The sequence below is a fragment of the Strongylocentrotus purpuratus genome, unplaced genomic scaffold (genome assembly GCF_000002235.5).
Source record: "Strongylocentrotus purpuratus isolate Spur 01 unplaced genomic scaffold, Spur_5.0 spur5_scaffold_5, whole genome shotgun sequence".
NCBI lineage: Eukaryota > Metazoa > Echinodermata > Echinoidea > Camarodonta > Strongylocentrotidae > Strongylocentrotus > Strongylocentrotus purpuratus.
In genome coordinates, this window is record NW_022145611.1 from 7,277,425 (window position 1) to 7,303,969 (window position 26,545).

Genomic DNA, 26,545 nt, shown 5'->3' on the forward strand with positions numbered 1-26,545 from the left:
GTCATGGTCCTGAGTGTACTATCGTATCGTAGGGCAAGTTAACTTTTAGAGCTCTTTGCTGGAAATAATTGGAATTATCTGTGTTTTGCATCGGTACAGAATGTTTTTCTGATCAAAAATCCTATGTTATGAACTGCATTTCAGCTTTATTATCACTTAACAAGCCGAAACGAAATTCCTCACGAGGGAACAAACGTCAAACCGATACAGAATAGACTAGGCGGATTTCGGTACGGTTGCATGATCTTGATCGGCGATCAATAAATTTTTCTCACCGGCACAGTTTGTAATCATGGCGGATTTGGAATTAGATATCGACAGCATACTCACTCGTCTCCTCGAAGGTATTGTTATTATTGCATTTTTATTATGTGGTGACGGTTATTCTGTATGTTGTGATTGTACATGTCGAAATTTTAGTAAATCCAGAACTGGCAATGGGTTTAAAAATCCATTTGCTTTTTGCGAACCAGGAAGCGTTTTCACTAATCATTGGATTTGCCTTTGGCCATTGGCAGTGCATGTATTGTCAGTGCAGTGTTGTGTGAATGAGAGGGGTTTTGCAGTCATTTTCAAACTTCAAAGGCTAAACCGGCGCGGCTGAACTGTGTAGCTAGCTAGCAGTGCAGTACCACTGTCTGTTGGTATTGTGACTTTAGTCCTGATAAACTGAAGCAGTGGTGTTTGTTGAGTGTGCAGAGTAACTGTTAAGGTAGACAGAAAATAACTGTAATGGGGAAATTCTTTAATAAAACTGACATTTCAAGTTCAAGTTTGATTTATCTTTCTTTCATAACACACATTACAAATATGACATGAATTACATGTATAGACTATAACAAGTTGACAGAATATGGCGTTACAATAAGAAAGATGAGGTCCATACACAGACGGTACCCCTTTACGACTCGCACACTTTATGGAGAATACTCGTAATTTTCAACTCAGTTTCTCTTTATCTACCAGTAGACGTATTAGCTTGATATTCAAAAGAAATGATTGGAAAGAATTACTGGTATTATTCTTAAGATTTTGCCCAACTGCAACTCGAGCCAAACATCCAGAACATCTTAAAATTGTTCTAAAATGACTACAAAAGATAATAAAAAATAATGATCAAATATACCTTCTAGATGCAGATAACTAGTCCAAGGTCAACATTGAAGCTCATTTGGTTTGGTGTTTTTACAGGACAATGCAATCCTTTTTTTAACTGTAGACCTTGTAAGTATGGCGGCTGATATTAGTGGAGGTAGACCACTATCGTGATATTAAATCGAAATGAGAGCATAACTATTCAAATTCTATTTCCAGGCAATTTTTTTTCTTTTCTTTTTGTGAATTAATTTGGCTTGTAAATCCAAATGATATATTTCTCTCTCACTCTCTTTGTTATTATTATGGGGGCTTATTGTTATTATTATATGGGCTTATATTTTATGTGAATGATCTTTTGTAGCCATTTTAGTCTATAGCATTTTTAGGATGTTCTGAAAGTTTGACATGAGTTGGGCAGAATCTTAAGAATTACCAAAATATATCTACTTTTCATATACTTTCAAAATAACATTAAAAATAATTGCAAAACATCAAACATCAGACTTACTCTCAGCTACATGTAATCTGCCCATTTTCTTGAAAAAACTGTGCACGGTGAGATCAGCAATCAAACACAAACTGTAATGCAAAACCTCCCCTTCACTAACTTAACAAACTTTCTTACCCTTTTTCATACTGATCCGCCCTTGAAATCGCTTGAAAATCATGATAATTTTTATCTTCAAAATACCTTCCCTGGTGGGAGGCTAGATTGTTTAATCATGAACCTACATTTACTACGAATGTTTAATGCATGTACAGTACATGTACATTGATTTTAATCATTTCAGCGAGTTACAAAATGTTAGGCTTACCTGTACGCTACTCCCTTCTTCTTTTTTCTGGTATTAGTACAGTGTTCAACACTTGCTATTTACACACAGTATCTGCAGTAAACAAATAATGCTGAGGAGTGGGCTTTTTTCCCCTCTTATCATTTCAAAGCTTCATTCATACCTCGTCTGATATAAATATATTCATGACTCATTACTGTTTTTTCATAATATTTCTCTCTCGTTTCTTTTCTTACGCAGCAAGAGGTAGACCGTACAAATCAGTAAATCTAACAGAAGCAGAAGTAAGAGGCCTATGTGTCAAATCAAGAGAAATATTCCTTAGCCAACCAATCTTATTAGAATTAGAAGCTCCTCTCAAAATATGCGGTAAGTATGTCAGTTTTATTTTCCAACCAAATCATGTATGTACATAGCCCATTACTTAGCTTGGATTTTTGTAATTATTGGGTAAATTTGCTTGAAGTTTGAATTCATCCATGTGGAGCCATGTTTTTGTTTTACTCAATTAACAGGTTTTGAACATGCAAACATTAGCCTAACATGTGTACTGTGTATCTGTTATTAAACACTTAATTTGTTTCACTTCTGTTCCTCTTTAGACACATTGTAAAAGCAGGGGATGCTAATTCTTCTGAAGACATTAAGTGTAATAAAAAAAAATTGATGTACATTATTTTACCACAAACATTGTTATACTTACTTATGTTTTTCATTGTGAGAGGTGAACAATCTCAAGTCAGTCAAGTGGGCAATATAATTTATTAAGTATTCTAAACTTCTAAAGTGGTGCATAATGTACATGTACTGTACCACAGCTTGTAACAATGGATGGATGTATTTTAGGAAAGTGGTTAATTGTCATGAGTCATAGACTGGTTTGAGGATATTACAACTGGTTGATGTACATTGTACTACATGTACATGTAGATGTACAACCCTGTGCAAATAGATCCTTGAGTGAAGGGTTTGAGGGGAAATGTGCAATTGTGATCTTGGTTTACTTTTAGATCCTAATTAGTTTGTGGGATTCAAGTAAGTGTCATTGACATGCCTGTACGTGTATATTATGTATAAATAAGAATTGTAAAAAGGACAGACAAGCCTGCATGCTTGAATGTCGTAGGTTTTATTGTTCGTAGGTGTTATTGGTTCACTTGAAAGAATGTTATTGTTCCGATGAAGTGTGGAAAGTTATATCAATGTAGACTTGAGCTCCATCTTTTTTTTTCTACGTACTTTTCTTCTTGAGTACATGACTACATTTACATGTACATGTACATCAAACTGTCCTTGATTAACTGCAAATCTCCAGAAATGCAAGCAATAAAATAGAAGTAGTTAGTTAATTAGATAAGTGATGTACAATACATAGATAATTTTGTGACGATATAATCACATACCGGTAATCTTTTTTTTTTAACACAGATGTTTTTAACAGTTATTGAATTGTAAAGATGTACTGTGTATGTACAGTACTTGTATATTATTTATACAAGTTCATTGTATTTTTGAAGTTTTGGACATGTACATGTACATGTATACTTGCAGAAATGAACTTGACATTACAGGTATATTCATTATCCCTATTATCTTTCAGTAAACAACTTATTCTATTGTTGTTATCAATTACAGCAATTACAGCATGATTTTTTACTCGCACGTCACTGTTTTACTGTATAAAGAAATTATACACCCTTTTGTTGTCTGCACCTGCACCTGCTGTCACAACACATCCCATCCCAGTATAGCTTGGAAAAGCTGCTTCAGGGATTACTTCATCAAGTATCAAGTATCAAGTACAGTTACACTGTAGGCATTAATAACCAGGTACACACTACATGTATTTATCTTTCAGTCATCATATTCTCATGAAATGTACATATGTACATGTACCCTATATTACATGTATGTACATTTTCCTGGAGGTCAGAGGAACAGAACATAATACATTCATGTACATTTGTAAATGGATCTACATGTACTTACATGTATGGGCCAAATGTTTTATAAAATAGAAAGTTTAAAGAGATGCAATGTCCATGTGTATCAAGGCTGTTCTATCAGTGTGGTTACAAATGTTATTGATTAATCCATGGGTGGTCTTGTTGTTGTCAATAGATCTATACCTCAGTCACAGGGCTACAGGCCTTATACTGAATTCAAATACACTTGCAGCTGTGTAGAGAAGACCTTACAGTATGTAAGGTGCAAGGATAGTCATTGTGGTTAACCACTTGTTTGGAGACATTCTATTATACATGCAAGGTTAATTGAAATTAACATTTAAATTAATGAAACACTGAATCATACAAAGTCAATATCATGGCCCTCAGTCAATGTAAATAAGTCCTTTCCAAACATGTATTCATGACTTGTACAATGTACATGTACATCTATTTCATATTGTGTTTCAAGCAATTATGTTGTTTATAATGTACAGTACATGTACATGTATGTAGGTTCTTAAAAAATGCATAATATGCACATATTTCATTTTGGTAAATCTGTCAACAAAATCAAGATGAGAACAATCAACAATCTTTAGGTTAAAAAGTTAGCTGTGGTTGTTTAGCCATATTGCTGATTTTTCATTTTTCATGGTGACATACAGTATACTGTTGCCAACAGTTACATTGCAACCACAGTCCAGATGATAGTTAATCAATTATGTTTTGTTTCTTCTGATGTTTAAGCCTACATGTAAAATGCATGTTCCTTTAACTGATAAAAAGTCTAATGCCTGGAAAAGGGTTGGCTTGCATGCACATAATTATTTGTTCATCTAAATGTTATTTCATTAAAATAGTACATTGCATTTGATTGCGAATTTTGTTGAGGATTTGCCAAAAAGGCAAAAACCATATTAAAAGCCTTTTTTTTCTTTCCTCACTCTCATTACTGGTACTCATAACCTGGGATTACCAGTAATTTACAGAGTATTGTACAGACAGCAACCTACAATGTACATTGTATGTACATGTATGTACATGTAGGCTACTGTACAGATGAGAAGATGCATAGGCCAAGTACATGTCTCAGGCTCTGCAAGTGTGTTCATTCGTATGTTAATACAATCATGTTAATGAGATTTGGTGAGAACTTGCCCAAGGCCAGCAAGGCAGACGATTCTCACTGTCATCTCACGGCATGTTCACACAAATCCACCATATCGATAGGCTACATGTACAGTGTAATCTGCCACAAGGTAGTGTAGGCCTACACATACTCATCTTCGGATGGATTTACGCAGTGGAACCCTGGGGAAGCCGTGGATGATGCACGCATTCCAGGGCCCCTACTGTCACACAGCATACCAGCCACATACCGATTCAAATATCAAGCCAACCAGTCTGCATCTACGCCTGCGTGGGCTGTATGGACAGCGTGGTATACTGCTCCCATACCCTTGTACACTGTAATTGCATCGGTTTTGCAGCTGCAGCACGGATGTACATGTACATGTACTGAAGGACCTACAATAATACGTTTAATGAAGCATTCATTACACAAGGGTATCACTTAATTATCAGTTCCATTGGGTGAAATGAGGTCATTTTTTTGACTACTTTGAAATTTGTATGGTAATTGGTAAATTTGGAAGGGAAATAAAAACATGATATGCCTACAGTGTCCATAATTGTGTTTTTTTTAAAAATCACATTTGCTATTAGAATAATGTGCACATATTGCCTTTAGTATTATTACTGTCAATTTTCATGCAGTATGTAATCAAAGTAATCTCCAGTTGAGATCAAAGGGATCAGCCTTTTATTTTCCTCTGTCTCCTAAAAGCTCTCTTTCCCTCCCTTCTTCTCCCTATTTTTCTCCTTTTTTTAACCTGACAATTTGTAGCTCTGTAAGATTTACAATGTTATTACCTGTAGGAATTGCCTGTCATTCATAATGTTAACTAACTTTTCCTGGAAAGTGACAATGACAACAAGAAATTGTCATTGTTACATATACCGGTACCTATTACAAAGATGCTTTAAATTGATTTTTTTTATAATATTTACTTTGTAGTTTTGTAGGCCATAAAGGCATGATAAACAGATGATTTAAGCCCACATTGTACATGTACATGTAATGTTCAGATCCGGTTCGCATGCAGGTCAAATGCAAGGTCTTCATTGCCTGCATAAGAAGTATTCTCTGGTATTGAGATGCATAGAAATAATTGAGCTGACAAGAAACCACAAACAATCCATGGCTGTGATTACATCGTACTTGTGCCCTTTCACGCCCTCCCTCTTTTGATATACAGTGTACACACATACATGTACATGTACGTATTGTCAGCTATTGTACATGTAGGCCCAGTGCAGGCTACATACAATACATGTATAACTACAACAGTCAGCCATGTATAAAATTTGCTTGTTCAAAGACAAATATCTTTCTTATGAAAAGAAAAATGTCTTACATAGCCTACTAGAGAAAATCTTATTCAACATCTATGAAAAGGCACTTTTAAGCATTTGTAGCCAGGTACATGTAAAACTTGACCCTTCATAGATTACATGTACGGTACATGTACAGTGTATACAGTGTACATTTACGCACAACTTTTCATATTTTTACTGTTTGTGTGATTGTAAATAATTGTAACCTATAGTTTATACAGCCAAATGGGTACAGTTTGTACAATGTCAGTGTACATTTAGTTACCTGTGTGTTTTTCTTTTCACAAAAATATATTAAATTTTGTTACCATAATGTCAATTTCCTTATATTTTAAAAGAACACTTTAACCTGTGTTAAATGATAGAATAATAGTACATTTATTTTAGTAGATCATATAACCAAGAATCTTACATGTACATGTATTACGGGTGCTGATTATGCAATGTTGTGAAATGTTACAAACTTTAACAAAAACATTAAAACATCCTGTTGTACATGTACATGTATACACACATTTAAATTTCTTGTAATGTAGTTTTAAATGTCATTCATACACTAAAAATAACACAGTTGTCTTTCATTCATTTTCTTCCCTCTGCACAGGTGACATTCACGGTCAGTACACAGATCTACTTAGGTTATTCGAGTACGGCGGTTTCCCACCCGATTCCAACTACCTTTTCCTGGGTGACTACGTGGACAGAGGCAAGCAGTCCCTGGAGACGGTCTGCCTTCTCCTCTCCTACAAGATCAAGTACCCAGAGAACTTCTTCCTCCTCAGAGGCAACCATGAATGTGCCAGCATCAACCGAATCTACGGCTTCTACGACGAATGTAAGTGTGAACAGGGTATGATGTACTAAACCCTAGTAAAATGATTCGATGGGATTAGGAATTCCAGAGTGTGAACATGGTGTTCATGTCCTAGACTTACATTGATTCCCTGGAATAGGGAATTCTCAAATTTGAACTACAAAGGCTAAAAATAATTTGATGTGCTTTTATTAAGCGTTGCATTTTCTTTTTCTCCAATAGTGTGACTGAAAAGAATAGCGTCTCACCCGTAAGAATTATTGGTACTCTTTTCAAAAAGACAATTTGAGGCATAAAGCACATGGCTTTCCATATCCAGTATCGTACATCGTATGTTCAGTCTTATTGAGAACTATTGGGTTGTAGTCTATTTTTAATGTACTGTAACAACTTGTAAACTCATTGAAATAATGGGAGTTGGACATGTTAATGTGTTTGACTACAGTATCATTGTTTGTTTACACAAATGTGCCATGTACATCTGTATAATGCAATTTAATTAGTGCTCCTGCTTTGTCAACGCTTCAGTGGTTATTATTGCTGTAATAGAAACTAGACATGTACACTCAGTTTTGTTTTGAAACATTGTTGCCTTTAACTAAATTAATGATGATATCACAGCATGTAAATTAATCACTTTTAATAATGAGGATCAAAGTACATGCATGTTTGTTTTTGAATGAATAGGTTTTTGTCTCGCCTGCGCAAAAAAGCGAGACATAGGCGCCGCTTTTCCAGTGACAGCGGCGACGGCGTCAACAATTTTTGATATAATTTTGAAAGCATAAGTTCTTAGTCGATGAAACTTGGACTATAGGCTTATCAAGTATCCCCAATCATGTGAGTAGAATTTCAGGTCACAAAGTCACGGTCAAAGGTCATTTCACGTCAACAGACTTGGACTATGTTGTGGCATCATCAAAAACTTAACCTAAGTTTTGATATAATTTTGAAAGTTTAAGTTCAAGTTAAATTGTTTGTTCAAATTCCATGAAACTTTTACCCAAGGGTTATCAAGTATCACAAATCATATGGCACAAATTCCAGGTCACAAGGTCATAGGTCAAAGGTCATTTTAGGTCAGTAGACTTGGATTATGTTTTCACAACTTAATATGAGAATTAATAAATCATTTTTCTAAAATTAATTTGTTCATATTTCATTCAATTTATCAATCGTGGTACAATTAATAATAAATAATTCTTCTGATGATTCTTAGTCAATATTCACTTCAAAATGCTGATTATATTCAGAGGATTTGCTAATGGGCCACCCTGCCTATAAATAATATTCCAACTTCAATTTTTCATCATATCGAATTGCGTAATGCAGGCGAGACCGCCGAGAGCGTTTCCCTTGTTTTTTTAAGAGAATTAAACATAAATTGCTTGTTTCTATCTGCCAAGGCTTAAAATGATCGCATGCACGTACAGTACATGTGAAGCTATAAATAACATTACAACATGTAATTGATAATAAAGGCTTTGCTAAGATTTTATGAAGTGATAGTAAAGAATATGATACTGTTTACATGTATGTGTTAATCATTCGTTATACCAGTAGTTGGCAACATATGGGACACAAAATGAACAAATACCTTGGACTTGCCCAGTAACCCCTCAATCCTTCAATATTTCTAAGCAAACAAGAGATTACAATCGTTATGGGTCTTGAGGTACAAAGTACACATTTTCTCTGTGCAGCGGGAAACAGTTTTAACAGGAACATCCTGCATTTTGTTATGCACCATTATGTTGATTGATTGGCATTATGTTCATTTCCTCATTGTAATGGTTATCAATCAATCGATAGATTCAATGACATTTTGAATTTCATGCTAAATAAATTATGCATAATAGTTTGATAATCCAGTGGTACTTATTAAAGCCCAAGATAACTGAGAATGAAACATATTGATAGTGTAACTTGTGAAAATTATTTCCACAGACATGTACACTACATACTGGTAATTGTTTCCTTTGCTCAAGGGTATACACATGAATTTAGCTGGAATACAGTGTATGTGGATACACATGTGTATGATGCAATTTCCTTTATTTTATGTGCGCATTCCTGTAAATGTGGAACAGGATGATGATGTTCTTTTTCATGACATACATACATGTATGTACCTTGTACTATTATAACATAACACAATTAAGGTTCTGAATCATATTGTTCATTCTTGTTATTTTATTTTTACTTCTTTATTTTATATTTTAGGTAAGAGGCGGTACAACATCAAAATCTGGAAAACATTTACAGATTGTTTCAACTGCTTGCCTGTGGCTGCCATCGTTGATGAGAAAATCTTCTGCTGTCATGGAGGTTCGTTAATATCCACAGTTCTGCTTATTTATAACCTATCTTCACTGAGAAATGCTTCTAGCGCCCTGTTCAGAAATGTCATTTTACACCTCCTCAGGAAATTGCCGTTGTAAAACTTTACTGTAGTTGATGATAATGATTCACAGTATTTACATGTACATTACATCATATTTTGGTTAAAAACATTCAAATGTGCATATTTCTATTAGTTGATAGTACAGGTACAGTTGATTATTCTTGGAGATTTTTGTAATTGTTTATTTATTTTTTCTTTGTTTTGTTCTGTTGTTGTTATTATTTTCTGTTTGTTTTACTTTAGAAAATGGCACGCCAAGTTTATATCAATCAGCTTTTGAGCCTAAATATAATCTAAGTTATCTCTTTGATGATCGATCATTTCAAACTTCATAATAATCGGCAGGAGCTTTCTTTAATAATTGTATCTCTTGTCCAGCATGTACATGTAGTACCTAATTCTTTGTCAGTGACTGTTAATAAGAATATGTGACTTGTTCTGATATTTTGCAGGCCTTTCACCTGACCTTCAGTGTATGGAGCAGATCAGGAGAATAATGAGACCAACCGATGTCCCAGAAACAGGTAATGCAGTACATTCAGAATAACTGTCTGGATACAAAGAACACTTAAATACACATGATTCTGCATATGTCACATAAGTCGAATTTTCCTTTAATAAGTGAAGCCAATTTTTTGTTGTTTTACCAAACTATTTGAAAAATATTTTTTGCAGTCCCACCAGATTTGAATTATAAATATAAAGTTAAGTGTATAATACCATAAATTTTCACAAATTGTCAATGACAGCCAAATTTCAGCAAGAAAATTTCTTGGATTGTGATAATTCAATGTTGTAATTCAATCAGTATTCAGTATGAGAATATCTCAAAAGTAAACCACTTGTAAATTCATGAAAGCTTACAGCTTATTGTAGCTTATCCATGTGTATTAGTTTTAATGTGAAACGTGTTTACACCAAACTTACCATACATGGTTGTTATACTCATGGAAAACACTCTTCCAAGATTTAGTCCTTGTAATGTGTTTGTGCTTACAAGTGGAAATGTTTAACTCCAAAAAATCGTTGATTGGACATGCATGATTAATAGAGCATTACTTTCAATTGCTGTACATGTAGTAACAATAGGATGATCCTCACTTGTTTTTCAAAAATCTTTACAGTTTGCAGTCCTTTGAGAGAGTCAAGTGTTGGGGGATTTTAAACAAATCTAACTTAAAGGTACTCAAATGACTTGAGGAAATAGGTTGAAGATTAGTCCAAAATATGATGAAAACAAGATAGCATTGGTGATGACCTGTGGTGATGATATGGAATTTGTTTAAAATTACAATTGTGGTTGTGATTTCATACATTTTAGCAAAAACACATTTATGATAATAAATGGGAAATCTATCCCCTGTTTCATTTACGAAAATATAAATGCACTCATTTTATAGGGAGAGGGCGGTGAGGGAAAGAGGAGAGAAAGAGAGAGAGAGAGAGAGAGAGAGAGAGAGAACATTCCCTGTTTATACTGACAAGTTGGAAGGCTGAACGCATGTGATCATTCAGGATATTCGCTATTTCCTTTCATATTCATGTTATCCAGGAGGCATTCCTGGATATCCATCTGGAACAAATATCCATATACTTAAAACTGGAAAGATTTCGTGGAAACGTAGATCTGTTTACTTCCAGAAAGATCATGCTTTAGATTATGCTTTAATCTTGGGATTAGTATGTACAGCATACCGCTCAAAACCCAGTAAATAGGGACTGGGATATACATGCAACATGTGCAGAATTAACGAGTCTGTTATAGCCTTCCTTATTAATGCCATTTCCCTGAAGTTGTTACCTCCCAGTTCCTCTACAGCAGTACATGATGCACATCCTGTGTCTGTGTAATGAGTCATTACATAATGTCTGTCTTGGGGAGTGAAGGGGGTAGAAGGGATGCCTTAATACTGGTGTTTACAAGAGCAAGGAACTCCCTAATGAATAGTGCATGAACCTTTGTCCTAAAAATAAAGACTTTTGGGGATGACAATTAGGGAAGTGTACACATGTGTAGAGCTAAGGGCTTGAAACACATGGTGTACATGTAGCCTCTGCATTTGATGCATTCAACCGTGTTCATGATTTGATTAAGAAAGATTTTCATATCTATACATGATATTCAAGTGTCTTTTTTTTATACCTCAAACTTCTGCCAGAAGCCCATTACAAGTTTACTGTAAAAGTACATTCACTCTTCACATTCAAATGAATACATACATGTGCTCTCTAGTTCAAATACACCCACACAAGCCTAGGTTGCTATTCACAAAATTGTGGATCTGCTTTTCTGTGAGCCATGCTCCCCATATTTTCCTTTTTTTATATTTAAATAAATTTCAATTGAAAGTATTCCTATACAGTTCACATATGTTTCATGAAAATATATTTAAAGTCCTTTTGTCTTTATAGGTCTTCTGTGTGACCTGTTGTGGTCAGATCCTGACAATGACGTATCAGGGTGGGGCAAGAATGACTGTGGTGTCAATGTTCTATCACACTGCATACATTTATTGAAGAAGGTTTCAATCTTTTTGTCTTCATAGGTCTTCTGTGTGACCTGCTGTGGTCAGATCCTGACAAGGACGTATCAGGGTGGGGCGAGAATGACCGTGGTGTCTCGTTCACATTTGGCAACGACATCGTGGGGAAGTTCCTCAACAGACACGATCTAGACTTGATCTGCAGGGCTCACCAGGTACCCATTATGTTTGCATATTGTTTTTTATTAGATGCAATTCTGATATAGCTCCCTGTAATTGTGATCACGCTTCTCCACATTACTAGATATTTTTCTCAAGCATTTGGAACAATGTTTGGCTTTCTTGTAGCGTTATATCAAATACATATTGTGTAATGTTAATTTGCTAATCTTTACCTGTTTTATAGGCTACATTAGAAAGAAGAAAAACAATGTTAATTACTTATTTGTAGGGTCAATATATAGTTTTGTACTATCAACATGACACAATTTATTTACATGATCTTTCTAAATGAGTCTTGCATTTCAGTGTATGTAATTTTCAACAATTTTTCGTAAAATCACTGGTCCAAACAACCCATTTGTTACATTACTCTATTCATTTGACCTTTAACCAGTTCTTCTTGTAATGTAATGCCATTTCATGAACTCAAGTTTTCTTTAATGTAACAAGCCAACCCTATGAATACTAAAGCCATGAATCAGAACACATATCAAGCCATGTATTTCTCGGTGCTCCTTCATTCTCAGGTCGTTGAAGACGGGTACGAGTTCTTTGCCAAGCGTCAGCTGGTGACGCTGTTCTCAGCCCCCAACTACTGCGGAGAGTTTGACAATGCAGGAGGAATGATGAGTGTGGATGAAACACTTATGTGCTCATTTCAGGTAAGCCCTTCCTCCCTTCCTCCCCCTCTCTCTCTCTCTCTCTCTCTCTCTCTCTCCCTCTCTCTCTCTCTCTCTCTCTCCCTCCCTCTCTTCATCCCTATGGTTGTGTATTTTAATAGTGCAAAATCTTTAGGAAAAGTATGAGAGCTAGTAATGAGCACAAACAGATGAAAAGCTTCTAGTTCATAGTCCCAACTTCTATTACTTTTATGTTATGTTATGTTAATATGTTGTTATATTATAATGTGTTTTGCATGCATACTTTTTTTTAATGGTATAATTCGGCTTAATGGCCTCACCACAAGTTTTCAATGAATATGCTGTTATTATAGTCCTGTCTGTTTTGTGCTTTACAGAATTTCACAGATTTAGAAACATTTACTACTTAAGATTACAAATACATGTTGCAGAATTATATATGTAGAAAATATATAAATTCCATGAAGAGTTTTCAAAGTTTGGTTTGCATGTTGCTAGTAAAAAAAAAATCATTTACTGCTTGATAACCAATGTGGGATTAATTTAATCCAGTGTCTTTTTAAATACATTTCAGATAGCAGAAATCAGTGATATAGATAACTGATATAATAATCTTTTTTCCTGAGCCTCTTGCAATATCATCAATGTTATCTCCCATTGTGATTCATAATCGTAGATCCTGAAACCATCGGAGAAGAAGGCCAAGTACCAGTATGCCGGCATCAACTCCGGCAGACCTGGTACCCCTCCTAAAGGACAGGCAAAGAAGAAGTAGGGTCTTGAACCTTGAACCTGCAAAACCTTTTTGTACAACAGCCCACAAGGGCATGCTCTCCCAATGCAACTGATGGGCACTGTCGTATGGATGCAAGTAATCTCGTTTGTCTGTCATAGGAAAGAAGGCAGCAACAAATTTATGTAGAAATTAAAAGATTTCCTTTTTATTATGATAGCAAGTTAGAAAACATATTGTAAAACCAGAAACCTTGGCAACATTAGAGATTTGGGCATTGTTAATGATGGCCATTCGTGGCAAGAAACTTTGTGATTTGCAGAGAGTCATGTAGTGATTCAATTATGTTAAGACATGAAACATGCAAAATTAGACCATGATTGAATTTTCATGAATGCAATTTCATGCATGCCAAAGTTTCTGGTATTATGGTCTTCACTGGCATGAACGATTGTACCTTTTCAAGTCACTGGTCACATATCTTTCCGTTTACAACCAATATTATTTTTTTCAAGACTTGACTGCCATGAAAATACCAGGAAAGAAATCAATCACAATAAAATGGTATTTGTAAACATGGTTATGCCTTGTGTTTGCATCTAAACTAATACAAAAAACAACAGCAAGATATGCAAAGTACGTTACATAATCCTGTCTGGCATTTCTGTGAGCAGGCAAACATGAATTGGATATGAGTGGGAACAGAGTGGGTTGCTGTATTATAGTAGGGAGGCAGTTGTCGTGACATGAATGATCATATTTACATAGAATAGGTATGTGATCGGAGGGATGCGATCACATTTTGAGTTTGGACTGTGCATATAATGTTATAAACTGACTGCAGTTGAATGAATAAATGTTAATCGATTCTTTATATATCAATTACCTTTTAAGAGACTCACACAATGCAGTTTTTGAGAGATTTTTTTTCTTCATGCTGTGTTTATACATAGATAAAACATGAAATGTGAGTTATTACTTGTAAATAAGAAATAGAGAAAGCATAAACACTGGTATATTTCTGTAGCAGTGCGTTTTTACCGGACTGCGACAAAGTAGGGTTTATTAAGATATTTAAATGTGATATATTTATTAGCTGTGTATATTGATTTCATGTTGTCACTACTTAATATGTAGAGTAAGAATGGTATCAAGTTTTAGTTATACCTTTTATGTGGAGAAATCCAAAGAAGCATGAAAGAATTTAGGGCTTTCTCACAACTTTTATTGCCAACTAATGTATGACCCGAAAAAACAGCCACAATCAGTCAGGTACTGAAAATAATGTATATGACCTTTAATAAATGAAGAGAACTCAGTAGAGTTAGTAGGCATTTCACACTGTTAGTTTGAGATAGAGATAGAGAGAGAGAGATAAAGGAAAAAGACAAATGCAAGTTCACAAGAGAGAAAATAGTCACAGCTGGGAAATTCCTGAATGAAAAGGGGTAGATTGAGGACTGGTATATTTTGATTTGGAATGTCAGATTCTAGACTGGAAAATGTAGATTTACAAAGGAGGCTGGGGAATGACTTGTGAACTTAGCAGTGTGTTCCAGACATGCACTAGATTTGGATAAAAACAAATAAAGTATTCATTCACTTAATGTGGTTGATGGTATTAATTTGTAACATACTAATTATAAAAGACGTTTTTTTTAGATACTTGTGACTTCAAAATCTTTCATTGTTACAAAACAACAAGAATGATTGTTTTACCAAGTATATGTTTTTGTAGTAGTTTTCACTTTTATGTTCCCCACCTTGGAAGTGGAAAAAATGATGTGCCTTGTGTATGTATGTATTGTGAAATTTTATTATCTTTTTCTTCTTCTTCTTCAGATCGTTGCTTGCAGTTCTTGATTAGTCCTATAGATAGAATTTTATTTTGCCCAAATTGTGTCAATGCCTTTTCCCCTTTTTTTCACCTCAATTCTTGGTTTCTGATAAATAAAACAAAATCATGATGAGCCTCTGTGTAGATGATTCTGTGCTTATCCTTTTAAATGACACAAGAGAAATCAGCAGATGCCAATACAGTAGTCAATACAATAGTCATAAGGTGCCTTGTGTAGGGAAATCATATATAGACCCCCATGTTATATAGGAACAATTTTTGTCTACGTTGATCCCTTGATGTGACAGTGCAATTTCTATATGAACATTGCATCCACTAGGGAGAAAAACAAGTTTGATGATATGTGTATTGGAAAAGTAGCTACCTTTGTATAGACATCGGAAGAAAAAACAGCATGTTAGGGAGACATAATAGGTTTTTTTCTTTCCTTTATGGCTTTGCATGAGTATGACAGTGATCATCATGGTTGTGGGTTATGCAGTGAACTTATGACATTCTGGGTGTCTTGCTCACTCAGAGATATGGCTGTTTCATAATAAGCAGTGTCACTTGCAAGTCAGAACCGAGTGCATGTCACACTGCCTCTGTTACAAGCTCATAGAAATTGTCACTCATGGATCACAGCAATAAAGCCTATGAATACTTGGTTTCGTTGTCATTGGAGAACACATGAAGTAAAACCATTTGCTATAAGTTGTGCTTTCATATATATAAAGCCAGTTCTATGCTAGTCCTATGATTATGAAACCTCATCATCTGATGGAAGCCAGAAGGGCATTACTTCTGTTAATTTATCTCGATTAGAGCCCTTATGCTTCTCAGCAGGAGACATTACATCCCTAACTAAGAGAAGACAGACTTACCGATACGTGTGTCTTGTTTACATGTCTGTCACAGAGTTTAGGAGTACCTTATGTACAGATGTCTTTGACCTTTTGTGTTCTATATGATATTTGCTGATGCTTTTGCTGTGCTCATGTATTTCTCTCCTCTTTTTTTTTATACAATGGCATTATTTTGTTCGTACCAAACGTCTTTGCAGATGTCGCGGGGGAAAATCAACAGATTTCTTCTCGACACTTCCCCTTCAAGTCTTGCGTCATCCCGATGTGATTTGACAAGTTATTTTGTATAGTAAGCAATCTGTAGTGAAATGTGGTGGAGTTTGGGACGAAAAATAAATAATTCCTTACTAAAATGCTAGGTTTGATTATATATAGAAATACATAAGTGAGTGAAACAAAGTATAAATGAAGAGAAGATTGTCTTCTTTGGTTTTGAAAAGGACAGCTCCATCATAAGATAGATATTCAAGTTACATTTGACAAAAGGAAGTACATTATATCACTCCCGAGTTATCTATTTCTGAAAGTATTGCGGTGATTCATCAAGAAGAATTTACCAAATGAAAATCTTATTTTCTTCTTTTGTTCAGTATTCTTAATTTTACATTCAGAGTAAGCTTTCGCTGTGTAATTGCCATTTCATTTCTAGTAAGTTCTGTTTTAGTTCTACTGTAAGCTTTTGCTTCGATGTGTGGCTTAAAACACTCTGCTGTGTCCTAGTGTAATTTTATTCATCATTTTGCTTTTAACCATCAGAACCTTCTGAATTTTTCATCCGATGGGCAAAATCTATCCGAGTTGCTTTTCAACTCACACAATGGTGCTCGTTTTATGATGATTAAGAGAGATATATGAATCTTAAGGTTAGCCCTATCATTAAAATTCACATTTGGGTCTAAGAAAGCTTACTTCCAACAAAAATATAATTTTTTAATCGTTATTTATGTTTCTTTAAACAAAATTCTTGGTGTAAAACTCTCCCAGGTGGACCTAGGTTGGTGAATTTATCAATAGAGATCCATTTCAATGGTATATAAGGGTTTGTTGATTAATGATACATAATAAATCAGAAAACGTTTTCATCTTACGTGTAATGTTGTGTGTCTTTATTTCAGGGTATCAATCCCTGGATCAAATCTATAGCCATCTTTATGAGAAATCTCAATGTTATTAGAGCAAGTGTGAAAGAGAGGGGAGACAGAGGGTGAGGGACCAAGACAAATGGAAAAGGACTCAAGGAGACAGAAAGAGAAAATGAGAGAGCAAGCGAGAGAAAGAAAGATAATTTTACTGATTTATTGACGTTTTGAAATGGCTTAGAGTCTTAATAGACTGAGTTTGAATTCTTATCGTGTTTAAGTCGTTTTTATGCAGTTCCATTTTCAACGCCATTACAGTTTAATAAGGGAGTTTACAGATACAATATGCGCATGGGCAGATAAAGGTCATTTGTACCAAAAAGGTAAAATCCACAGAGATGAATACTGGATATGCGCTCATGAAAGTTATGTAACATTATTCATTTATGCACCAACGGTACATTCTATGATACGCAGGTGGAAGTATTCTTTTCAAGAGGGCAAACAAAAGGTATTCTAGCACATCTAGGACTTTGGCAGTTATTATTCTAATATGCTCAAAGTGGAACTTCTCCATGTGTAAAAGATCTGTGGATATTTGGGGTCATTTGTACCATGTAAACTCCCTTATTATTTATTTTGTTTTACGAACTAATGAATTTAAATTTTTTAAAGATCATATTTTCATATTTTCTGCAGTTCAATCGAAAAAAATACCAATTTGCTGCATTATGTTATTTCATAAAAAGGCATAAATGCGACGAGGGTGGGATTCGAACCCACGCGTGCAGAGCACAATGGATTAGCAAACCATCGCCATAACCACTCGGCCACCTCGTCAGATGATGGTGATTATAACCGTTTTATCTCAATTCTGTTAGCTTTCTAAAAATCTAATTTCATGTCGGTTTCATCATCCTAAGTTAGGCTGTATATTATTCGCAGGTATTGCGCCATAAGCCAGTTCGGCGCATGTTTAGATAAACGTCATTTGATATATGAATGCGCATGCTCCTCATGAAAGTGGTTTCACACTTAGCTTCCCTTTTAACTTGACGCTACCCTTTTAATCTAAGTCGGAACTGGGGGTGGATTTATAAACTAACAGCTTTCCCAAAAAATGACGGGTTCATAATTGTCTCTCTCTCTCTCTCTAAGTGCCATATCGTTTGACTTTGACAATCATGCTGTTCCACAACCCTCGGCTCCTCTGTACCACTCCCATCATGCAGTTCTTTCACTCCTCTCTCTTCCAACAATTTCTGCAGACTGTCCATCCAAAGTATCCTCCTTCTTCCCCTTCTCCTTCTTCCCACAATTTTCCCTGTCAAAGCAAGATTCTCTAGGCCTTCTTTACGTGTAATGTGACCCATGAACTTCAACTGCCTAATCAACATCTCATGTATCATTTTCCTTTGCACTCCAGCTCGTGTGAGAACTTCCTCATTACTAACTTTGTCAGTCCAAGGGATTTTCATCATTCTTCTTTAAAACCACATTTCGCAACTTTCCAAACGCTTTTTAGTATCAGAGGCTAGAGTCCATGTTTACTACCATACATAAGTATACTGGGTAGATGTAACAATTCAATACTCTTATTCTGGTCCTCATACTCAATGTTCGATTTGTCAGAATTTTGCCTAACTTTGAAAGAATTTTGCCTAACTTTGAAAATGCAGATTTAGCGAGAGCTATCCTTCTCTTCATGGGTGTCGATCCCGGGGGGGGGGGGATATATCCCCCCCCCCAATATTTCAGGTGGGGGGGATGGCCTGTACAATCATTCACCATCAAAACAAAAAAAAAAAATGAAGAGAAAAATTAAGGATGAGAGCCCGATGAGAGTAGTTAATGGTTATTACTCGCAAGATGACCATCAATATATACATTTTGCTATCTCATTTTCATAATACATACATATATGCGAAGTAAATAAGACAACCGTATATGAGACAAGGATAAATTGAACTCTCGCTCATACGGCTTCATCAGGAATTGATGAATTTATTCAATTTGTTCAATCAACAGCATCATAGAAATGCAGTGCGCCAAATGCAAAGACGCAGCGTCAAAAAGCAACGAGCTAAATGTTAAGCGCGAAGCGCAAAAATAGCAATCTGCAATGCACATCAGACAATCCTGGACAGTGTAAACATAGATGAACTCTGTGACGATTTCGTGATGAGATCGGAGACAAGGAGAAATATTTTCGGACATTAGTATGACTTATAAAATAGTTATGTAGTTGTTATGTTGTTTCCGTTCACCCTTTTTAAAATTCACGTCATTGTATCTTTATTTTTGTTTTTTTCACTCATTTTATTTCCTGATATTTCCTAAAAGATTTTTCAGTGGGGAAACTGAATTCAGACAAGGATTAATATAGAGAACAGTACGACGAATCGTCTTCTTTCTCTAATAATTCAGTAAAAAAGGGCAAAGCTGTTAGGGGGCAACTGAATTCAGACGTGGATTAAGCGTAATAATCAAATAAAAAGGTCAAAGTACACGATACAACAAAGCGTCTTCTTTTACGAATAATTTAATGAATCCTGAAAGCTTCCGCGCTAAGCGCGGAATGGGCGAAAATGAATACAGACAAGGATTAAGAGTAATAATTTATTAAACGTTAAAGCTTCCGCGCTTCGCGCGGTAGGGGGGAACTGAGTTCATGAAGGACACGATACATCAAATCGTCTTCCTTCTCTAATGTGAAAGCTTCCGCGCTTCGCGCAGGAATGGGCGAAAATGAATTCAGACAAGGATTAAGAGACGAGAATGGTACATAGGATCGTCTTCTTTCTTTAATAATCTAATGAAACGTCAGAAGGGGAAGGTGAACTTGATTCAAACATTAAGGAATAAGAGTTGAGAATGGTACATCGAATCGTCTTCTGTCTTTAATAATCTAATGAAACGTCAGAGCTTCCGCGCTACGCGCGGAGGAAGGGGAACTTAATTCAAACAAGGATTAAGAGTCGAGAACGGTCCAACGAATCGTCTTATTTAGTGAAACGTCAAAGCTTCCGCGCTTCGCGGGGGGGGGGGGACTCCCCCTCCCTGCACGCAACCCCCTAGGGACCGCGCTTCGCGTGCTCACTACCGCCCCCTAAAATGAAATCCTGGCTACACGCTTGGGAGGGGTGCAACTTGCCACACGCTTCTACCTCTTGATTGCTTTGATCCATTGCCGAAAATATTTTGGCACCTATCATCCCCCCAACCACGGATACAAATCGACACCCTTGCTTCTCTTGATCTCTGTTTCACATCTGGCATCCTCGGTAATCATGCTGCCGATGTAGTTAAATGAGGAGACTTGTTTCAGTTTCAAGTTACATTTTGGACTGCTCTTCTTGGATACCACCAGGCACTTTGTCTTGGTAAAGTTGATCTTTAGTCCCATTCTCTCACTTTCTTTTACAACTACATTCAGGAGTCTCTGGAGATCTTCATAATTGTACTAAGTCAATTAAAAGATATTCAATTTTCATTCTTCTTTATTATACGGTGCGTCGCAGAAAAAACGAAACCGAGAATTATCGATTTTTTAAATAATTTTTTATCATAACTTAATCACAATTATAATTAATAAATGACACATTTTGTAAAGCATAATCCCCCTCTTCGTCTTGATGCACATTTCACGCATGATTAATTAAAACAATTTGAAGAGAGGAAACCATAAATTAATTTGGCGGGCGGTATCTGAATTTCAAAAACAAAATCTCATTTCTAGAAAGTTCATTTTTTCTGCCCTTACATATGACACCTCAATCAGGAAAAATGAGCCAGACATAACGAAGTTCTGTTTGTTTAAAGTAATGCTTGCATTTCCATAATTTGATTTAAGGGCCACTCAAACCAAAACGGGCTAAAATGGGGTTTATGATGGGAAATCAAGTTTCATGTGTTTGATAGTCACTAATTTATTTATAAATCGAAACGTCAAAGCGATCCATATATCAAAGATTGAAGCCGGGGGAGGGGTAACATTTCTATGAATTCGTTTAGCTATGAACAGTAACATTATTTGTACAAAATTGAGTCGATAAACTTTAAATATGGACAATTACCTTAATCGTTAGATATCTACGAAGTTCGTGATTGAAGGCGAAGACCAGCGGTCATTGAACATCCAGCTCAGCTCCGAAGATCTCAGTGCAATTACCACATTCAGTGCAAGCAGGGCATGTGAGTTAAAGTCTCACCTCCCTGGTGCAAGTACCATCACAGTCCATTATGGTATGCAGGGTGGTCGTAAAAGTTTCTGCGCGTGCTCACTTTGTAGGGAAGTTCGGAAAGTGTTAGGAATTGTTAGGAAAGGTTAGGAAAGGTTAGGAAAGTGTTAGGAAAGGTTAGGAAAGTGTTAGGAATTGTTAGGAAAGTGTTAGGAAAGGTTAGGAAAGTGTTAGGAATTGTTAGGAAAGTGTTAGGAAAGGTTAGAAAAGTGTTAGGAAAGTGTTAGGAAAGGTTAGAAAAGTGTTAGGAAAGTGTTAGGAAAGGTTATGAAAGTGTTAGAAATGGTTAGGAAAGTGTTAGGAATCGTTAGGAATCGTTAGGAATGGTTAGAAAAGTGTTAGGAAAGGTTAGGAATCGTTAGGAATGGTTAGAGAAGTGTTAGGAAAGGTTAGGAAAGGTTAGGAATGGTTAGGAATGGTTAGGAAAGTGTTAGGAAAGTGTTAGGAATTGTTAGGAAAGGTTAGGAAAGTGTTAGGAAAGGTGAGGAATCGTTAGGAATGGTTAAGAATGGTTATGAATGGTTAGGAATGGTTCGGAATTGTTAGGAAAGGGGATGACCGTCCAATCTCCGCACTTCACGGCCACCTCGTCTGAATATATTATTTATATTGGTGTAGTTGGATTTGTACAACAGACTGTTTTGTGTAATCGTAATGAATAATGATTTATTTACGATTTCGGCGGCTTGATTATCATTGTTCTTTCTCATATAGTTTGATATAGTTGTGCTGCCACAATCAGTTAAAATTAGAAATGAATGATATCTTTTGAGAAGTTTTCAAACCTTTACGAATTTATAGAAATGTCCCCCCCCCCCCCCCTGCAAACAAGCAAGCCATGGCACTGTTCAATTCAACGCACTTCCTATTAAAAACGCAAGTCGACTGTGATTGGTTGAAAGTTTAAAAAAAAACTTTAAAAAACCTTTGTATTGTCAAAGGGGCTTCAATCTTTGATACATGGATCGCGTTGACGTTTCGATTTATAGATAAATTAATGACTATCAAACACATGAAACTCGATTTCCCATCATAAACTCCATTTTAACCCGTTTTAGTTAGAAAACTTTATAGCAAGTTAAATCACAAAATATTACACACTTTGAGAACCTATAAAACCAATCGATAGTACTACTTGTATAGTTCAAGAAGATTGTATATCAACAAAACTTTTATAATTCTGTATAAGGATATCTTAAGGCCACGAACTTCAATTAACGATTTTAAATTGCACATAATTTCAACATTGTTTGATATCGAGTCATGTTTCTTTATCATGCTTATAAAAGAAACAATTCAATTGCACCAAGATTAAAGAATATATTCAGACGAGGTGGCCGAGTGGTTAAGGCGATGGACTGCTAATCCATTGTGCTCTGCACGCGTGGGTTCGAATCCCATCCTCGTCGCTAGGATTCCGTTTTAGTGATCTTTTGAAAAGTTTTCATAGCTATACGTATTAATAGAAATGTTACCCCCCCCCCCCTGCAAACAAGCAAACCAATAACACTGTTCAAATCAATTCAAATTCAGTATGAAAACTTCTTTCATGAAAACTTTCGTTTTAACGCACCTCCTATTAAAAACGCAAGTCGACTCTGATTGGTTGAGAGTTTAAAAATAAATTTTAAAAAATGTGTATGGGCAATTGGGCTTCAATCTTTGATACATAGATCACTTTGACGTTTTGATTTATAAATAATTTAGTTGCTATCATACACATAAAACCTGATTTCCCATCATTAAAAAAAAAAGATTCTTAAACTGTATAGCAAGTTAAATCACAATATATAACACACTTGGAGAACCTATAAAACCAGTTCAAGAAAATATATTGGGATTGTCCCGGGGATTGCACATCAACAATACTTTCACAATTCTGTATAAGGATATTATAAAGACACTGACTGTAATTAAGGATTTTAACTTGCACATAATTTCAGCTTTGTTAGATATCGAGTTGGTTTCTTTATCATGCTTATAAAAGAAACAATTCAATTGCACCAAGATTAAAGAATATATTCAGACGAGGTGGCCGAGTGGTTAAGGCGATGGACTGCTAATCCATTGTGCTCTGCACGCGTGGGTTCGAATCCCATCCTCGTCGCTAGGATTCTGTTTTAGTGATCTTTTGAAAAGTAATCATACATATACGAATTAATAGAAATGTTACCCCCACCCCCCCCCCCCCCCACCCCTCCTCTGTAAACAAGCAAACCAATAACACTGTTCAAATCAATTCAAATTCAGTATGAAAACTTCTTTCATGAAAACTTTCGTTTTAACGCACCTCGTATTAAAAACGCAAGTCGACTCTGATTGGTTGAGAGTTTAAAAATAAATTTTAAAAAATTTGTATGGGCAACTGGGCTTCAATCTTTGATACATGGATCGCTTTGACGTTTTGATTTATAAATAATTTAGTGGCTATTATACACATAAAACCTGAATTCCCATCATTAAAAAAAAGATTCTTAAACTGTATAGCAAGTTAAATCACAATATATTACACACTTGAAGAACCTATAAAACAAGTTCAAGAAAATATATTGGGATTGTCCCGGGGATTGCACATCAACAATACTTTCACAATTCTGTATAAGAATATTATAAAGACACTGACTGTAATTAAGGATTTTAACTTGCACATAATTTCAGCTTTGTTAGATATCGTGTTGGTTTCTTTATCATGCTTATAAAAGAAATCATTCAATTGCACCAAGATTAAGGAATATATTCAGACGAGGTGGCCGAGTGGTTAAGGCGATGGACTGCTAATCCATTGTGCTCTGCACGCGTGGGTTCGAATCCCATCCTCGTCGCTAGGATTCTGTTTTAATGATCTTTTGAAAAGTATTCATACATATACGAATTAATAGAAATGTTACCCCCCCCCCCCACCCTTCCTCTGTAAACAAGCAAACCAATAACACTGTTCAATTCAATTCAAATTTTATGAAAACTTTCGTTTTGACGCACCAAGTCGGCTCTGATTGGTTGAGAGTTAAAAAAAAACAACTTTGTATGGGCAATGGAGCTTCAATCGTTGATACATGAATCGCTTTAACGTTTCGATTTATAAACAATAATATTTATTGGCTATTATACACATAAATCCTGATTTTCCATCATTAAAAAAGAATATTCTCAAACTGTATAGCAAGTTAAATCACAATATATTACATACTTTGAGAACCTATAAACCAATCGATAAAGGATCTCACATTCTCATTCATATTGTCCGAACCTCGTTAGTCTTCTCATTCTGTTATATCCCAAGTGGCCACTCAATAATCATTCTTTTTCATCTTTATATATCAAATTGAAATCCAACTACCACATACATCTGCATCCCTCTTTCTTTTTTTCTTCTTTTTTCTGTCTTTTTCCCTTTTACCAATATTTTTTCCTCCATATTTGTATTATTATGTATCCATAGAGGGTAGTCATGCTATCAAGCTTTGCTTACTTTGTCAACCCTCCTGTTTTCGATTAGTTAAAGCCAGCCTTACTTTATTCTACATAATTATATTCTTTTGTCATGTGTAAATTTGCAATGTTTGTTTGTTATATATTTGTAAAAATGCAAAAGCAAAAGAAAATCAAACAGAAATAAATCAATTAAATCAATCAAATCAAATCAAATATTCCTCGACAAACATTTGAAGGTATTGTATCCATTTTGCAGCCAATATCGAATTCTGTAGAACTTTGCAGGAATTATGAATATGTCACGTAGGGCCCATATATTATTTAAACATTAGCAGTATCCTAGTATTTAAATTATGCAAGGTAACCCGTTTACTTACTAGTCTTCACTGTCAGACACTATTGAGTGAGTGAGTGAGTGACTGACTTAAAAAAATAATAATTTCGATATAACATACGCTGTCGCTCATATAGTTGGAATATTTTTGTTTTACCCCAATTTATGGAATTATTTTGTCAATGAGTTATTCCTAATAAAGATCTAGATAATAGTACACAATCTCAGATTTTATTGAATAATAATTTGCCAGTGTTTGTTTTGCGTATCTACGCCATTGGTCCTACTTATTATCGTTTAATGACAGAGGTAAAACAGTATTCCCTTTTAGTCAGATGTAATCATAAAATGACCAAATATATACTCATCACAAATTTATGTTAACGCATTTCAGTTTATTTATTTCAGCTGAAAATCATAAAACGAATGAATATACATGTAGCATAGAATATGATCGAATTCTTTGAAATAATAACAAATATAGCATTCATATACACTGTTATAGCTAACATCGGGTTAAGGGAAAATATCATATATGTAGATTTATTAATTTTCTGTATACATAAATGAAATGACAAACTAGAAACAATCCTTTTAGCCTATAGTGTATAAGAATCCCTTAAATAACTGCAGTTATCATGGTTATAACGCTCACTCGAAGAACAGATTATAAATTTATTCGTATGCAGATGAGTATCTTACATAAAAAATAATAATTAATTTGCTTTTTTTCAGTAGGTCAATGAGAAATGATCCTTCTCAGATTTCATTCTGACACTTAATCATGGATAGCCTTATAACTAAAACATTCAAGTCAAAGCAAAATTATAATTGGTTTATTATGATGAAATTAAATACAATTGAGAATAAACAGATACTGTAATTTCATTCAGAGATATATTAATTAACCCACTCCTAAAACAACCATATGTAACACTCCATTTAAAGCTCTGTTGTCAAATTCTTTGTTCCCCCTTTTCAAAAAAAAAAGAAGAACTTGTTCAAAACAGTATACAGTGCATAAAACTTGTTATGAATAAAAAGAAACGATAACTATTGTTATAAGCTACTGAAATCTTTATTTTGATTGGCTGTGAGCAGATCTTTCATAGACCTGTCAGTTTATTTTGATACAAAAGCTGTATGACACAGGGCTTGAAT

The 26,545-nt window shown here is 35.1% G+C and overlaps 1 protein-coding gene and 4 non-coding genes across 5 annotated transcripts; 4 read left to right on the plus strand and 1 right to left on the minus strand.

Annotated features, from left to right (window-relative positions):
• On the plus strand, positions 1-17,385 carry LOC752338 (serine/threonine-protein phosphatase PP1-beta catalytic subunit). Its single transcript, XM_030998424.1, has 8 exons — positions 1-344; positions 2,133-2,261; positions 6,903-7,133; positions 9,336-9,440; positions 9,969-10,040; positions 12,063-12,214; positions 12,749-12,883; positions 13,539-17,385. The coding sequence occupies exons 1-8, from the start codon at positions 293-295 to the stop codon at positions 13,635-13,637; spliced, it is 975 nt and encodes a 324-aa protein (XP_030854284.1). The 5' UTR covers positions 1-292; the 3' UTR covers positions 13,638-17,385.
• A 750-nt stretch (positions 17,386-18,135) lies between these two features.
• Positions 18,136-18,217, minus strand: TRNAS-GCU. Its single transcript has one exon. It is a non-coding gene; the product is annotated as a tRNA-Ser (tRNA).
• Positions 18,218-22,945: 4,728 nt separating this feature from the next.
• Positions 22,946-23,027, plus strand: TRNAS-GCU. Its single transcript has one exon. It is a non-coding gene; the product is annotated as a tRNA-Ser (tRNA).
• Positions 23,028-23,643: 616 nt separating this feature from the next.
• Positions 23,644-23,725, plus strand: TRNAS-GCU. The gene has a single exon. It is a non-coding gene; the product is annotated as a tRNA-Ser (tRNA).
• A 633-nt stretch (positions 23,726-24,358) lies between these two features.
• On the plus strand, positions 24,359-24,440 carry TRNAS-GCU. Its single transcript has one exon. It is a non-coding gene; the product is annotated as a tRNA-Ser (tRNA).
• Positions 24,441-26,545: the final 2,105 nt, after the last annotated feature.